Source organism: Merops nubicus, unplaced genomic scaffold (genome assembly GCF_000691845.1).
Source record: "Merops nubicus isolate BGI_N331 unplaced genomic scaffold, ASM69184v1 scaffold41120, whole genome shotgun sequence".
NCBI classification, from domain to species: Eukaryota; Metazoa; Chordata; class Aves; order Coraciiformes; family Meropidae; genus Merops; species Merops nubicus.
This window is the reverse complement of record NW_008582926.1, coordinates 14,120-30,492: the sequence shown is the minus strand read 5'-3', so window position 1 is coordinate 30,492 and position 16,373 is coordinate 14,120. Positions and strand designations below refer to the sequence as shown.

The following is a 16,373-nucleotide window of genomic DNA, read 5'->3' as shown; positions in this document are numbered from 1 at the left end:
AGTGTGAGCTTGCAGCCCAGAAAGCAAATCATATCCTGGGCTGCATCCAAAAAAATGTCACCAGCAGGTCAAGGGAGGTGATTCTACCCCTCTACTCCACTCTTGTGAGTTCCCAGAGTACTTCATCTAGCTCTGGAGTCCTTAGCACAAGAAAGACATGGACCTTTTAAAGCAGGTCCAGAGAAGGGCTACAAAAATCATCAGAGGTATAGAACACCTCTCCTGTGAAGAAAAGCTGAGAGAGTTGGGCTTGTTCAGCCTGGAGAAGAGAAGGCTCCAGGGAGACCTTATTGCAGCCTTTCTTTGCAGTACTTAAAGAAGCCTTATGAGAAAGATGGGGACAATCTTTATAGCAGGGCCTGTAGCAACAGACCAAGAGGTAATGGTTTTAAACTATAAGAGGGTAGATTTATATCAGATAAGGAAGAAATTTTTTTACAATGAAAGTGGTGAAACACTGACCGGATTGCCCAGAGAGGGGGTAGATGCCCCATCCCTGGAACCACTCAGGGTCAGGCTGGATGGGGCACTGAGCAACCTGATCTAGTTGAAGATGTCCCTGCTCATTGCAGGAGGGTTTGAACTAGATGACCTTTAAAGGCCCCTTCCAGCTCAAATCAGTTTATGATTCTATGGTTCTATGATTAAAATCAGTTCTGCTCTTCCTCAGAGGATAATTGTGAGTAGAAATGTATTAAAGACGTGGAAATGCCACGATAATGAGGGCTATGTGAATGTGTACTGAGAAAGGCAGCAACTGAAAATGTACTGAAAATAGCATGCAACCAGGAGCTTATTGGAAAAAAAAGCAGACATTTCTGAGGGAAAAAAAGATTGCCTAGCACTGCAATAATAAGGGATAGAAACAGAAAAGAATCTTTAAAGCTCTATAAACCCACCGGCCACTAAGAAACAGACTTTGATAGTTTCCAGAATCATTTCTCATGCTTCTGTCTGAGTGCCTGGTCTGGACCAGTGGGGCAGGGAACTGAGTCAAATGAGGAGGGTTTGATTCCACATCAGCAATTCTTACTTTCCTGTTAGGAGCAACATATATGCTGTCAGGAGTTGTACTCACTATTCAATTCCATATATATCTGTTTATTTGCCATGCACAAATACTGTGATAAAACATCATGGAGCACATGATGCACAGGCATGTGACAAGCCTTGCTTTATACCCTTTGACATTTGTCAATCTCATTTGTTGTGCTAAGGAACAAGCCAGTCTCACCGTCCCATTTCGCTTTACAGCTAGTTTGGTTGAGGAGGAACAAGGACTAGATAAAGATAGCCAAACTGACCTCAGTTTTTATAATCTCATCTAACTTTACATGGCATCTGCTGATGGATGTGTTTCCTTTGATTTCACTGCAACATTTTATCAGGACAACACCAGGAGGGTAGAGTTGGCCCTGAGACTTGCTCCTTCATGCAAACATTTTGTCATCTTTGAAATGTTTTCTGTTCTGGAATCTTAGAAAATAGCAATATTGAAAACATTCAGAGAAAATTAAAAACATTAGCTTTATCATAAGGCAATAAATAGTTTCATCACCCACTGAAAATGGACTTCTGTGACTGACATAGTAACAAAGTAGAAATTCAGGTGCTGAGATAGCCTAGGACTGGACACATTGTCAAAAGAGGAGCCAGGAACCACTAGTTCTTCAAATTACTTTATTTTTCAGCCTTATTTCTCTCCCATAGGAAAAAAGCCACCAAACAAACAAAAAAAAACCCTCTACCCTCACAGTCAAGAGATGTACAATAAATTGAAGGCAATATTTGCTAGACAAGTATGATCATAGTGATAGCATATCTTGAAGGCTGATGCATGTGAGAAAGACAAGACCTCATATGTGGCACCCAATGTTGGAACTACCTATAAATTGTCAAGCTGTTTACTTTATTATTTTGAGTGCTTCTTATAGTTCTTTACCTACTAAGGTGCTTCTGCAGATTTTTCAAGGATGAATGTTGCTAATTTTTCTATAGACCATGGAACTGGAAAAAAAAAATCATTTCTCAATAATTGTGTGCTTCAGGATTTAACCTAATGAGTGTTAACCTAAGAGTATGTGCATGTCTTTTTCTAATCAAACACAGGAAGCACAGGAAATGTATCACAATAAATGAGGCAAGTGTGATGACATATTTTAACTTGTGCAGCTATTTTTGGTGTGTATAACAGGAAGTTCAGAATATAGGATATATCATAATAAATAATTAGACTCAAAAAAAAGCCTTTTGCTATATTTAATTTTCTCTCCTACTTAACTGAACATGTAGATTTAGTCAGTCACATTGACTGATTCATTATTAAATGTTGTTTAAGGTGACCCAAATTCTCAGAGTTTCTTAAGACTGCTCACATTGTGTTAAGGGTCTGTTCTCCTTCTGCAACACACTGGTACTGCTCATGGCATTGTCTGTTGCTCACCATCCTTCAGGAAGTAAGTGTCCACTCAAAGCATGAGAAAAGAAATATGGTCCTGAAGGAAAATATTTTATCTAAATGTCACCAGTATTTCTTCTGATGCAAAATATTGTTTCTTTTGAGTGGTACATGCATAGACAACTCTAGCCCTAAATCAAACAAGAAAAATGTAATAATGGTTGCTTGTTTTCAGGAGTTAACATTTCCTAACGTTAACATTTCTCAATTATTTGACTTACGATTCAATGACAATGTGACAGAAAAGAAGCTTGTGAACTGTAGTCCTCTAAAAGCAATTAATAAATGCAATAAAATTCATGGTCTTTTAAAACAAATCCCCCATCCTCGTTCCAGTGATAGCAGCTGCAGTACTGATTGGTAGGCACTGCTGTGGCTCCCTGATAAACATCCCCTAATGGGATTTGAAAGCCTACCCTTATCAGTGTAACATCTCTCTCTAGAACTCTAAATCTGGTGCATCAGGAGATGGCAAATGCAGAGGGAGAAGAGGTTTCCTATGGGTAGCAGAGCTGAGCCTTTCTCTTCTGAGCTGAGTGCCAGGTAGCAGACAACGCTGACACGGAGAACTTGGTCATCTGGGGACCATGGCAAGAAATATCTAGTACCCAAAAGAAGAGTTGATTGCTTGGGGAAAAAATGGGTCCTAAGTGTGAAATAATATCTTTGCATGTATCTGTGGCACTGGCATGGTGCTATTGCGTGGGTGACTGAAGCCTATCTGATTATATACTGCTCATCTGGGAGAACTCAGGTATTTTTACACATTTTTTTACAGCTCCCAAGTCTACCTTTTGTCCCACTGAAGAGACCTGGTGGCCAGGCCTGGTTATTATCATCGCAGTATGCTGTGCCACGCTAGTGTTCCTCTTCATAGTTGTCATCATTTGCTACAAAGCCATAAAAAGGTAAGACCCAAGATGCTTTTACTGTGCTTAGCACAATGCAACCCCACAAAGGGTGATCCAAGACTTCACTGACACTTTGTCTTGTTTAAAGGCATCTTAAAGGCACAATGCATCCTGTAGTCAACTTGTGTTTTCACTGGAAAGTCACATTATGTACCATACCCTGCCTGTGTAAAGGGTATTCAAAATTTACATGTGGAATATGAGATTTTTGGCCCAGGCCCATGACTCATTGTAGCATTTCAAAATTATGCAAACTCTTATAACTCAAACTCTAGGGTAATTTGTGCAGTTTTTTTTTCATTTGGAGACTATTTTAATTTATTCTTACTTCAAAATTATCATCTACAGAATCAAATTCAAAACCTGTCTTTCTGAATGTAACAGCCCATGTACAACGTGGTGTGTAGTGACCATTTCAGCTCATTGCCTTTGCAACAGACGTGCTTACATAGGCCTCTGGTGGTTAGAAAGTATTGACTTCAGTTACTTGGAAAAATGGAAGTGGGAATAATTTCTTCACGTAAATAATATTTCATATTTCTGGTGGTAAAAAGCCAAAACTTGAACATTTCTGTATGGAGGCTCCAGCGGCAAGTCCAAAGCATCAGTTTATGGTAGAAAGTAACTGGTGGTAATTGTAGCCTGGATGGGTGGAGTTTCTTTTCTCCTCTGTGGGTTTCAGTATGGCTCTGACAACACCCCACAATCATGGTTTCATGGTGTCAGTGTTTTATACCATGCGAGTCTAGGGCAGGAGCTGGTAGTACAACTGGGTGACAACCTGCAGTAGAGAATGCAATATGCAATCCTCAGCTCTCAAGAGATATTGCAGGGACATCTGAATTGCATGTTGGATTAAATTATGGCTTTTTTCAACATTGTAATTTTTGAGTGATATTTTTGGAGAAGAAGAAATATATGAAAATATCTTTTGTGAAAAGTTATCTGGATGCAAAGCAATTGCAAGATTTTTGGTGAGGCTCAGCAGGCGTATCACAATGGCGGATTGCACGAGCTTTGTGGTTGTCTGAAAAATTTCTACAGAATTTGAAGGCTAGTGTATCCAAGAGCATCAAAAAGGGAGAATTCAAATAACAAGACAGAAGACTGTATTTAATTTCTTATTAAATTTACGTAAGTATATTTGCTATTCTAATTTAGATAAAATGAATGTGTATTAGTTTTGAGGAGTTGGAAAGCTTTCGCTGTAGCAATGGCACTTTTAAAAAATCATCTATGGACGACTGAAGTTGGAGACCAGTTGGATTGCTACCACAGTGCCAAATCTCTTACTTGTAGTTCTTAATCACCTGCTCTTGGGTGATTGGTCAAATTTCACATGAAAAGTTGTATTAGTTTCAAAACCAGATATTTTATTTGTCTGCCTAGTGCCAAATTGTGAATGATTTCTGCCAAGGCTGCAAAATATACCTACAGGAGCTGTAACTCTCCAGGACAGCTTGTACCTAGCATCTGCTATGATGCTGGTAGATGGGGGGAACAGGAAGGAAATTTAAACAGACAAGTTTAGAGCTGCTTTGAAAAGACTGGGAATTCACATAACAGTCTTCATGTTGGTGATGAGTTATGCAGGTACTTGATGAAGACACCCATTATTTGTAAACAGCGTGAAACAGGCATTAGGCTCAACAATAGCGAAAATTCCTCTTAGATCTTCTCATTGTTGACATCCATACTGCTGACAAATGCTAAGCTAAAAACTGCTCAGATGTGGGATAGACAGCTATAAAAGAAAATCTTATTAATTTTATTTTTACAGACTAACTAGAGCATTTCTTTTCATCAATGAGTCCTTCCTGAAACATCTCTGCTAAAATGATGCTCTAAAGTGCCTGGCAGCATTCCCCAGTAGTTCAGGTTCCTTGATTCACTGTAAAAGATACCTGTTGATAGTTGCTGGGAAATAAAATAAGACGTTTCACAGCAGAAGCATCCCTGCCTTCCACACAGAGCATTATCCTCTATTGTTGAGATGAGTTGGCTTTAGCTAGTTTAGCTTAGTTTAGCACTTTAGCTAGTGTGAGAAATCTTTCACTCTGATTTTTGCTCGGGGGTAGAAGTGGCTAGAGAAAGAGCAAGGGGATTAATCTGAATGATGCTGAATCCCTTCTGGAGAGTCTCTCCAGTGTGTTCCCAGCCTTCAGCTCCATAACCATGTTTTGCCCCATGCTGTCTCACACCCTCATCCACCAGCTTCCATATACAGTCCTCCTCCCAGGCCCTCATCGCTGCGCATCTCCTGGAATTGGGACCTCTCTCATTGCAGCATCTCTGACAAGTCTGTCTCCCACCTCCACTGAAGAGATACTGAAGACTGAAATAACAGCAGTAATCTGGTTTTAGGGTGTAGCAAGAGTTAAATATTTTAGTAGGAAAGTGCAGGCAGAGATTTATTTGCACAGAGCTTGGATCTGTTGTATTAATCCCTCACTTTCATGAAAATCAAATTTGAAGTAGAAAGAAGATAAATCCTATTGTGCTTAAGTTAAAATCTCATTTACTGGTTTCAAAGGGCCAGATCCAATCGAACTCTCTCATGTCTGCTTTTCTGTAGCAGGAAGAGAGGCAGCGACTGTCCTCAAGGTATCATAAGTCAACTGTATTTTTATTCAATCTATATTAAAACTGTTTCTCCTAGGGTGGTTTGTTTTCCCTCATAAAAGCTAAAACTTCAGTAGATCACAAATTTTAGTCACTAAGGCTTTTTGTGATAAAATACAACCTAGTGGATTGGTGGTTCTCTGTATAAAATAACTACCAGAACCAGGCAAGAATGCTGCTCCCTCCATCCCTGCATCTCCCCTGGAAACTAGAGAGCTCAGGCTCTCCCAGAATTAAATGGACATAAGAAATGCTGAAATCCATTCCACTGGACGGATTTGACCTCCCTGGTCCATAAGGGAACTAATACCAAAATGTGCCAGTCACCTTTAATACCCAGAGAACCGCTAGACAGGTTAAACTCTTGGGAAGTTAAGTACGGGGAAATTCTTCAAAGGCTCTTAAAGCAGCCTGTAAGTTTACTGTGTGTGATGCTGGTGTCTGCAGCGTTGGACACTGCATGACCAGCACACTAAGTACAGATGTGCACTGTTGCATAGACCAGGCACCAGAGGAGATCACACATGATACTGTGTTGTGCTGTAGCATAGTTACATACGTGGTGATAGCACCCTCAGTTTGGCAGTGGAGGAAAAGCTATTTTCTCTGGTCTTGGGGACAGGGGGGTATTTCCTATTTTTAAAAAGTTTAAACTTTCTCTTAAGAAACTTTTCCATGGCACATTAGAAAAAAAATTAAGGATTGGTTCTTGGCACTGGCAGCAGTCACAGCCCATGACATTTGTAGGTTTCTAGGACAGGCTTAATCACTGAGCAGGGCTCAGAACCTCGGTAAGCAATGGGACTTTTCTGCTCACTTCGTGGATAAGGGAAGTGATCTCTCAACCAGCCATTTCTGTAACACATAGCAAGAGTAGACAAATAACTGGTTCAAAATCTAGAATACCTCCAAGTATTTCTCTGGCTGTAAAAACCTGCCATTTTTTTTCTTTCCTGGAGGGGCTGTCAGAAAGAAATAAAAGCAGGAGGTCCAGGGACAACTCATAAACTAGCACAGGCTGGAGGAAGCTGGCTTATTTCAGTATTACAGGGTTTGTGGACTTGGGCAAGTGCACTGTGAATGCCAGCAGCTCTAACAAATCTTCATCTGGTGTAAATCAATGTGGACTCAAAAACAATCAGTGGAACTCAGTTCGTTTCAATCAGTTCTGGATGTGGCTGTGTCTTAAGATTATTTTTTTTTAACATCTATAAGTACCTGAATAATAGTAAGACTGTAATACTGGAGGGAAGTGGGAAGTAAACACCGTAAGGAGGATTAATGAGAGTTGTTTGGTAAATAAGCAACTGAGATGGGGGAGAGAGAGACCTGCAGTATGTAATCCTATTTCTGCAACTCACTGGTGTGCTAGTGACGGTGAGTGGAATAAGATTTTTACATAATAGGGAAAAATAAATCCCTGTCTCCCTGTATAAAATTAAGATACTGGAGACATCTCTCAAACCTCCAAGGGGAAAGCAAAGCTGAGCATCCTAGTCTTTGTGCCAGCTGATGCACCAGCTATGCAACCTGGCAGGAGGTGTTTCAGATGGTTTTCGAACATCTGAAAAATCTGTTCTTAGTATCTCCAGAATATCCATAGAGTCTGGGATGACCCATGAGCTGCTCATTGTGCCTAGGGGTGTGACTCCTTGGCTCTGCTGGGTTTTACATAGGATGAATACCTCTTCTTTCGAATGTACCACAGGTTTTGCTGCCAAAGTGCCCCCTTGCTAAGTCAGCAGAGAAAGGAGGCTGATGATAGCAAAGTTTTACATTATATACTTTTTACACTCTAGCCTAACTTTGTCATGCCACTGGTTTGTACGTGTCCCATAGTCTGAGAGAAAGGTACCATAAATGCCTACATATGCATTTCCTTAAATAGGCACAGAGTTCACCTTCAAATAATAATTAAATGGAAGAAAACAGTACTGAAATAAAATGACAGGTCATATTTTAACTGTCTTAAAATTCATTGCTTCTGTATTTTCTAAAGTACTCAGCATTTGTGTGTGATTTATGGAGCCTGTGTACTGCAAGGTCTAGTTTCAGTAGCGGGAGCAAGGTTCTCGGAGTTGGCTTTGTTTAACAAAATGAGGCAGGCACTTGTGAAGGGGAAACACCAAGGCTTTCTTAAGGAGGGCAAAAAGTGGGAGTGAGGGTTATGTTGAGTGTGTCTCATGGTGCAGGGATATATTTCCCCCTAAGCAGGCCATGGCCCTGCATCTCACCCCAGCCTGTTTCGTAGCACTCATTCTGCCAAAGAGATGGCCACATGTGTAGCCCTCATGTGTCCATCTCCTGAGAGCCACTGAGAGCAACCACAATGTAGTCCACAGTCATTATTAATTGCAACAAAACAATGCTTTTTAATGTGGGGAGAGAAGACAGATCAGTGTTCTAAACTGATCTAGTAGCTTTGAAGTGGATATTCATGGCATGGCTGACAACAGACTGGTCAACGTGAATAGAGATTGTTAATCTCTTCTGTTCTCCCTGATACATTAGAAGGGTTTGCACTGAAATGGTGCCTTAATTCTCAGTAGGTGCCTGGGAAGATGATAATTACTCAGAAAATTAAGTGAGATAGTTGGTGGAAAAGCTGGACTCAAAAGTACTGTTTGAGTGGGGGACATTCAAAGGGAAGAAGAAGGTCTGTGAGGGCAGATCTGTGTATCTTTGATGCAGTTCACTGATGTCATACCAACTCAGCTCTGCAAAAGGGTTCACCTCCTAAGAAGTGCCATTCAAAAGGGAATATGGTCTTCATTCAGAAGACCTTTGAATGTCACTGAGGGCAGCTGAAAGAAAGATAAACAAACATTTTGGAAAAGCAAGGAAAAGAGTCACACTGTAGCCTGATTATCTTTTCCACTACATGAATGTTCATGCTTATCAACAACAGGATCAGCATCTACCACTGGGCAGCCCTGTTCAGGTCTTCTGTCACCTCTAGCCAAAGCCCAACATCCCTGTGTGTTGCTTAGCCTCTATGCCTAATCATCTCCCAGTGGTGAATTTACTGCCACCCTTGGAATGAGGCTGCAGATAACCTACTAAAGATGATTTAAATACCCTGAGCAACCAGTTTTTCTGCAGAAGGTCCCATCTTTTAACCATCAACAAATGAGTTCATAGAATCACAGGTTGGAAGAGATGACTTGAGATCATTTGGTCCAAACTTCTGCTCTAACAGAGCCAGCAAGAGCAAGTTGCCCAGGTCTGCCTCCAGCTGGGTTTTAAACATCTCCACAGATGGAGAGTCCATAAATTCTCAGAGTTCTTGTTGGTTTTCTTGTGTTCTTTCAGAGCTGTCACTATTTATTAAACTAAACATAGCCCTGGCTGATGAAAACAAAGTCCTAGCACAAGGAAAATCAGTTGTTCTTCCAAACAGTATTGAAGTCCGGGTGTTGTCTGTGCAAGAATTTCCAGGGTAGTATACATGAGACATGCTGTTGAACAGCTTTACAGTTTGACCCAAACCCACTGGAGGTGCCAGAGCTCTGCTGTATTCGTTCTGCTGATTCAGTGACATCAAGGGAAGTTTTGGATGGAGGACTAATAGTTGGTGCTGCTCAATGTTTTCTGAGTGCCTCAAGGTTAAGATATGTTGTCCTGATTTTTAAAGTAGAATAGCAAAAGTATTGCTGCTACTTGTTGGCAGGTTCATTTGACAAATAAAGGGCTGATTAGTAAAGCAGACAAAATAATCTTCCAGAGAGATGCCTGAGCCAAGCTACATGGTCAGTGCAATGAAGGGATGTTTACTCTGCTGTTGCCTGTGCACTAAGTTTTGGTCTGTTAAGCAGGAGGATCTGCTCTTCAGTGCTGTCAGTCTGAGGTTTTTATAAGCACTACGTGTACTCTTCAATGGATTTTTCACTCCTAATTTGTGATGTATTGACAGAGAAGCCAACAGAAATCTTTAGAGCATTTTGGTCTATCCTGTAATCAATTAACTTTTCACTGTGACCAAACTAGCCATTTTTCTGTTCCCTACTGATGAGGGTGCCACACTGAATGGGCAGAAGTCTTGCAATGCATTCAAATACTGTACAGTTACTGCCTCAGTGCAACTCTGTCATAGCCATAGGTGGATTTTACAGGCTCATGCCAGAATATAATGCTCACACTGGTCTAATTGTATTAGTTGAAATATTCCTGATTTACCCCAGTGTAATTAGAAGATACAAGTGGATACTAGAGCTTTGCAGCATAGATAGTTGCTACATTTAATATGAGGGTTTTATTAAACTTTTTCCTGAAGCCATTCTTTCTGAAGAAATCTGAATAGATATGAGATAAGGGTTCTCTTCACCTACTAGTCAAAAAACTGACTTTAAACTCAATACTCTTACATACTCAAAATCCTACAAGGCAAAGTTCTTATAGAAATTAAATTACTTTTTAATCAAATCATAGCTTTAACAAGCTGACACATGGGCACTTGTGGCTGAACCTGCTGTTGAAAAGCCATAGCTGTGGCTGAGATGTACCCAGCACAGTGTGCAGGGACATTTAAAAAAAGTTTTTGGGTTGCTTCTCTGTGATCTGTGAGCTTAGAACTGTGTTTGTTATGGCCTGCAAGAACCCAGCAGCAGCACCCTGGGATGCCTGGAACAATCTTTTCTACGATTCAGAGGAAATTGTACCCATGGTAGTGGGGTGGGTGTGTAGAGCCATTACTCCAGCTCTTTATCACCCACAAATTCCCTCTACACAACAAGAACTCTCATAGGAACCTGCTGAGTGCCTTTATTGCACCTGTTTTGCTTTCCCTGAAGGATCTGCAGTGCATCTGGAGTAAAAGAAATAAAGCCTGATTTCTCCAGTGGCTGAACAACTTCAGCTCCCTGTTGGTTCAGTGGACACAGTGGATTTGCAGAAGCTATAAAACCCCAAAAGTTTGAATGAGAAATCCAGAAGAGCATAGGAATGTCCCAGCAGTTCCACCTTGTGCCTCTTGCAGCCCTGGGCAGGCTCTGCCCAGACCCCTTTTGCTCTGCCTCAGGATGACAAGAAGCCAAACCTGACCATGGAGCAGCTAGTCACCCATCAGTCCTCCACCCCTCACACACATCCAATCACCCTCAGGATGACTGAGGCTGTTCAGTGCACCTCTCAACACTATGTGTGCATGCCCCATTTCCCCCCAACCCTAGTCTCTGCCCTTTCTTGTTTTCTCTAGAGCCTTGTTTCCTGCATCACCCCCACAATGGCCCAGATTTGACTATGCAGAAGATACCCATTCCTGCCCAACTTCTTGGAGCATTTCTGGCCAGCAGCTTTGGCTTGGTACCACCCTTGGCTCCTATAATTTGTGGCTTGTGCTGACTGATTTTGATGCCTGTCTCTAACCTAGCTCTAACTTCTGTGCAGAGTCCCTGGGGAAAGGTAGAGCTCAGAGAACAGCAGGAGTTGTGCTTGGATACACTTCCTCCTGTGCAGAGATCTCAGCCAGAGGTAACAAGGCATCTGACCACAGCAGTGTTATTTCCAACTGTAATTTATGTGCATTAGTTCCACACGTCTAATTCATCACAAATTGGTGTGCAAATAAGATCTCAGCTTTTCCACACCCTAGCTGAGAGCAGCTGTTGATACAGGAAGGCTCAGGGGTGCTTGTCCACACAACATGCTTGTTTTGGGGGTCCCCACTCTGAAGGGAGGTCACACACCCTACACCCCTTGCTGTCCTGTTTGCTGCCACGCAGACATAGTGCCTGGGCTGAGAAGGGTGCAGACAGGTCTCCCTTTGCAGAGCTGTGATGCTTCTTGGGTACGCATCGGTGGCTTGCAGCCATCCTCGAGCCCCTGGCAGCTGTGCTGCCACCACTCCTGTTGCTTCACAGTCTGATTTCTGCTACCCCCATCCGTCCTTCCCTGCACCCCCCGTACTCACTGCTGCATATTTATCATGCTGCAGGGTTGCTAAGCAGCGCCCAGCTCCCTGCTCGGGAGAGCTTGCTGCGAAGGCGGGGCGTGCAGCAGGTCAGCGTGGGCAGAGCTGGGCGTGCGAGTAGATGGCATCTGCCAGGGTGCTCCTGCTCCACCACACGCTTACCTCACTCTGACTCCGGTGTCCCTCTGTCAGCAGGCACAGGGCCACCCCCTCCACTGGGGCTGGGCTGGAGAATGATGCTCCTGGTTTCTCTCTTGGAGAGCTGTTGGCTAAATAGCCGTGCCTGAGAGGATATGAGGAGATGGGCATTGCAGCACCCGCTCCCCAAGCAAATGCCAGGAGATGGAGTGAAGCACTAACAGGGGGTCTGATATAAAGGGTCTGATATAAAGGGTCTGATTCTAGCAGCATGCAAGGCAAGAGTGGCAAATAGGGCCACTCCTTATTCTGGCCTTTGAAAAGAGGCCACGCAAAGAGGTCCCAAGGGGACAAATGGTGCCTTCTTTAGTGTCTGATTTTTGAGGCAGTAGCATGAAACTTTTACGCAAGATGTTGATAGTCTCAAGCATCAGGAACTGCAGGCTAATCTGGTTCTTCCCTTCAGTGACTCTGAGCCCTGGGAAGCCAGTGTGGAGAGTGCTGAACTCAAATCCCTCCTCAGAAATTGTTCCCAGTTACAGTTGTCTGAAGCCACTTAGCTCTCAGACTGCACAAAACCAAATCTTTACATAGACAGCAAGGTGGACAGCACTTGCTGGTTGCTCCGCCTCTGTATGGACTTGCCCTGGTGCACACCTAGAGCACGACAAGGCTGGGACCACCCTGTGCAGCCCACTTTCAGTGGGTTTGCATTTATCCTGCAAAGAGCAGGGTCTGGTTCTGCAGACTCTCCCTTGTGAGTGGAGAAAGTCAGAAGCAGCTGCTTAGAAACCAACTTTAGTTGGTGGCCAAGAGAGATTGCTTCAAATGCAAAGTGATCTAGAGAGTTACAAAGGTCAGTTTATTTAACAAGTTTTAATTTTCTTTGTAACATTTTGCATTTATTTGTGTTGGAGACATTCTCTTCCATTAAAGACAAGTCTACAACAGAAAATTTTTATTCATCTGCGCCAAAATTAATCATTACCATTTAAATAACGTTGTGAAATTCTATTTAAATGATTCTGTGAAATAGCATTAGCCTTGTTCTACTGCATGGATCAAGTCCATCATTCAAGCTGTTGCCTATGTTTGCAAGGGATCAAATAGCAAGGTAGTTACCTATACTCAGCAAAAAAATCTGGGCAGAAAGAAGCACAGATCAACTTTGTTTGGGCAATGGAAAAGTCCATTGCCTAAAATGTCAATATTTACAGTCACTTGGCTGATGGGAGACATACTGTCCTTCAGAGACAGTGAGAGAGCAGTGAGAAGCAGCCCTCACTCATCTCTCTCTGCCTCTTATTATTACAACCCCACGTTTTTCTAGTACTGATGCTCAGCCTGACCTGGAGCATGGAGCACCAACAGGCAGCCAGTTTACAGACATGGTAGGGGATTCCTGCACCTCTTCCCTCTTCCACTTTCCCCTCCAATACAGATACCTTTTTGTAAGGACTACTTCTAATTGGAAACCCGGCTAAGTCATAGTTTATTAATGTCCTTGGCCTCACTGTAGCTGAGCAGAAGCAGTTAGGTAGTTGTCATCTCTTGTTCAATATATATATTTGGATGTGTTGTCTGTATAAAAAAAAACCCACAAGGTATTGATCAGGATTGGTACAGCTGGACATTTGAAAAACATGTTTCTCCAGATTTCCTAATTAGTGTTTGTTAAGCGCTTTGAAGATGGGAAGCGTTGAATAGTGATAGGTGGTGTTCAGTCTGTACCAGAACAACTGGAGAATTTTAAAGGACTAAGAGAAGGATCTCAGTCTGGGCTTCCACTGGTGGTTTTGCATTACTGAGTGGCAGAAGAGCAGAGTGTTTGGCGCCTTCATGCCAGCACCTGTGAGAACCTGTGCGTGCTCAGTTTTGCGTGGGTCTCAGACAGCTCTCATAAATGTGTGCAGAAATGACCAAACCTGCACGTGCATTCAGCTTGTGGGCACAAAAGCTCAGAGACTGTTCACAGTCCAGTTGGGGGGCAGCCTTAAATTTTTGTTCAGCATTGCACAAGAAGCATGACTTTGATTTTAGTAAGGCACCAGCATGAGGCCACTACTGCAGGAATGCATCCAGTCTGCACTAGACTGCAGGATATTCACAGGAGGGCTCTGGGAAATGATACTGTCTTCCCCTTTCTGATCCGCATGAAATGGGGAAAAAACAAAGTAGGAGAGGGTACTGCTTTCATTATTAGCAGTTACCTATTCCCAGTCTTCTCCCTGACCCAGGTGCCATAGCAGAGCAACTCACCCAGTGTCCAGCTCTGACCATAGGTATTCCCTTGTTCACTGCAAACCAGCCCCAGGGAAACTGAGCCTGCACCTGAAGTTCAGTGAAATGATTTCTCCTGTTACGTTGGTTGTTTCAGTTCCCTGAAGCATTCAGTATTCCTTCTTTGATACTTCAGGTGTCTTAGTAACATGGGACTGAAACAAGACTCACCCTGTCTGCCCCCAGTATTGTGGGCACTGTGGCATTTAATCCTTTTCATAAACATATCAGTCACATTCTTAAAGCTGTGTAGTCTTCCTTCTCTCCCTGCTCCTCCTCCGGCAGTCCCAGTTCAAACCACTATTCTTCTGAGAGTGAAAGAACTGGTTTTGCATCTCCAGCCTAAATTTGCCCGTGGCTTTTTCCCATTTCTTGCTTTCAAATGCTCTTTTCCTTTTCTGGTGTTCTCTGAGACCTCTCCCATCCCCTCTTTGTTTTCATTAGACTAGATTGTTCAAGCCTGTCTATTGTCTTCTATGAGAAATTACTGCTGCTCTCTGTAAATTATAGACTCGTTAGGGCAGATCATGCCTAATGCAATAGAGTAACATATACTCTGGGCTAGCTGGGTGCTACCCAGATATTGACAATCCCAGGCTGTTTCTGCAGGGCTTGGCAGAACGTAGTGTGCCTCCAGCAACGTACCTTAGCTGCCCACACTGCTGTGCAGCAGGACAGGCCTTTGAGGAGCGGGAGGGTGCCCAGCTCATCCCCAAAGGGCACTGCCAGTGTGCAGCAGACTGCCAGCCATGGCCATTCTCCAGATGTGTTTTGGCTTTGTTCAAAGCAAGATGCTTTCACTCCATGCATTTATTGTCTTTTTTTTTTTTTTTTTCATTTAGTGGCTTTTTGCCAGGCTGGAAGGCTGGCAACATGAGCTTATCTTCTTAAATTAGGCCTGCTCATTTTTTTACATTAGACCCATTCATTTTTTTCCTTTTGTCATCAAAACATATCGATGATGTATTCTGTGCTGAGAACACCCAATGGATAACGTCAGCTGTACTATCCCTCCAGTCAATAAAACCTTTTAAAGATCATTATAAGGAATAACAAGAGTGGGTTGTAAAGTGGGGGGTCACTGAAGGTACTTTTATCAATTATGTCAGTTAATAGTCCAGTATCCTAGTAATAAAGCTTCTTCTCTTCCTCAAGATTGGTTTTGTGTAGGTGCACAATTCTGAAGTTAGTTTAATTGAAGAGCTAGCAGGAAAAGTGATTGCATCACCTTAGTCTCCCAGGGACAGATCTTCTGTAACACCAGAAGAAATCGTCCTCCAGTCCAACAAAGTCTGTGGAATTGCTCTGACTTCGCAATGCTGAAAATAAATGAAGACTAAACTCCACTTCTTAAATTTCACGTATGGCTCAGCAATCTACTGCAATTACTTGCAATCTGAACAAGCCAGATCCTCCCTTCAGATGTACCCAGAGCGACTTCAGCAGGCTGAAATAGATGCACTTCTGCAGAAACAGATCTGCCCACCACATTTTACAGCTCGAGATCACCAGCTCAGGGAACCTCTAAGTGCTAATGAATGGCTGCAGAGCAGCTCCGGGTGGACTTTTTTTGCTTGTTTCTCTGAGAGAAGCACTCAGCAAAGGCTAGATCTTCAATCCAGGCACAGTGAGGGGGATTTGACTATCACAGGGGAGCAGGAACCACTCCAGAACAGAAATTGCCCACATGCCCACAAAGCTTGCTTAAATATACTCCAGAAACTGGTCAGCTAAAAATGGCTTTGAGGGAAAGCTGAATTAGCCATAAAATGCAAACTTGAAAATGCTCATGTGAACAACCAGAAAAGAAGATACTCCCCTTAGGAGCTGATATCTTGGGTTTAGATCAAAACCTATTGCTGCAATATGACTTGCATGGGTATGAAAGAGACCTGCTCCTTTTGCATAACGGTCCTAGCACTGTGCCTTGTACAGATTCTCTCCCTTTCTCCACACAGAAGAGACAGAAAAGGCCTGAAGATGTTAAAAATTGTATGCTTACGTTCTCTTGTAAATCTTATTTATGATTTGACAACTAGTGTTGTTTGGCTAAGAC

At 42.7% G+C, this 16,373-nt stretch overlaps 1 protein-coding gene across 1 annotated transcript in view; it reads left to right on the top strand.

Moving 5' to 3' along the window:
* The window catches only part of PRIMA1 (proline rich membrane anchor 1), a gene marked incomplete at its 5' end in the record, with an annotated part of 42,261 nt that overhangs the window by 19,225 nt on the left and 6,663 nt on the right, over positions 1–16,373 (top strand). Inside the window, one exon of the mRNA XM_008939102.1 lies at positions 3,237–3,366. Within this exon, the coding sequence (XP_008937350.1) occupies positions 3,237–3,366 (130 nt within the window). The remainder of the gene's footprint in view (positions 1–3,236; positions 3,367–16,373) is intronic.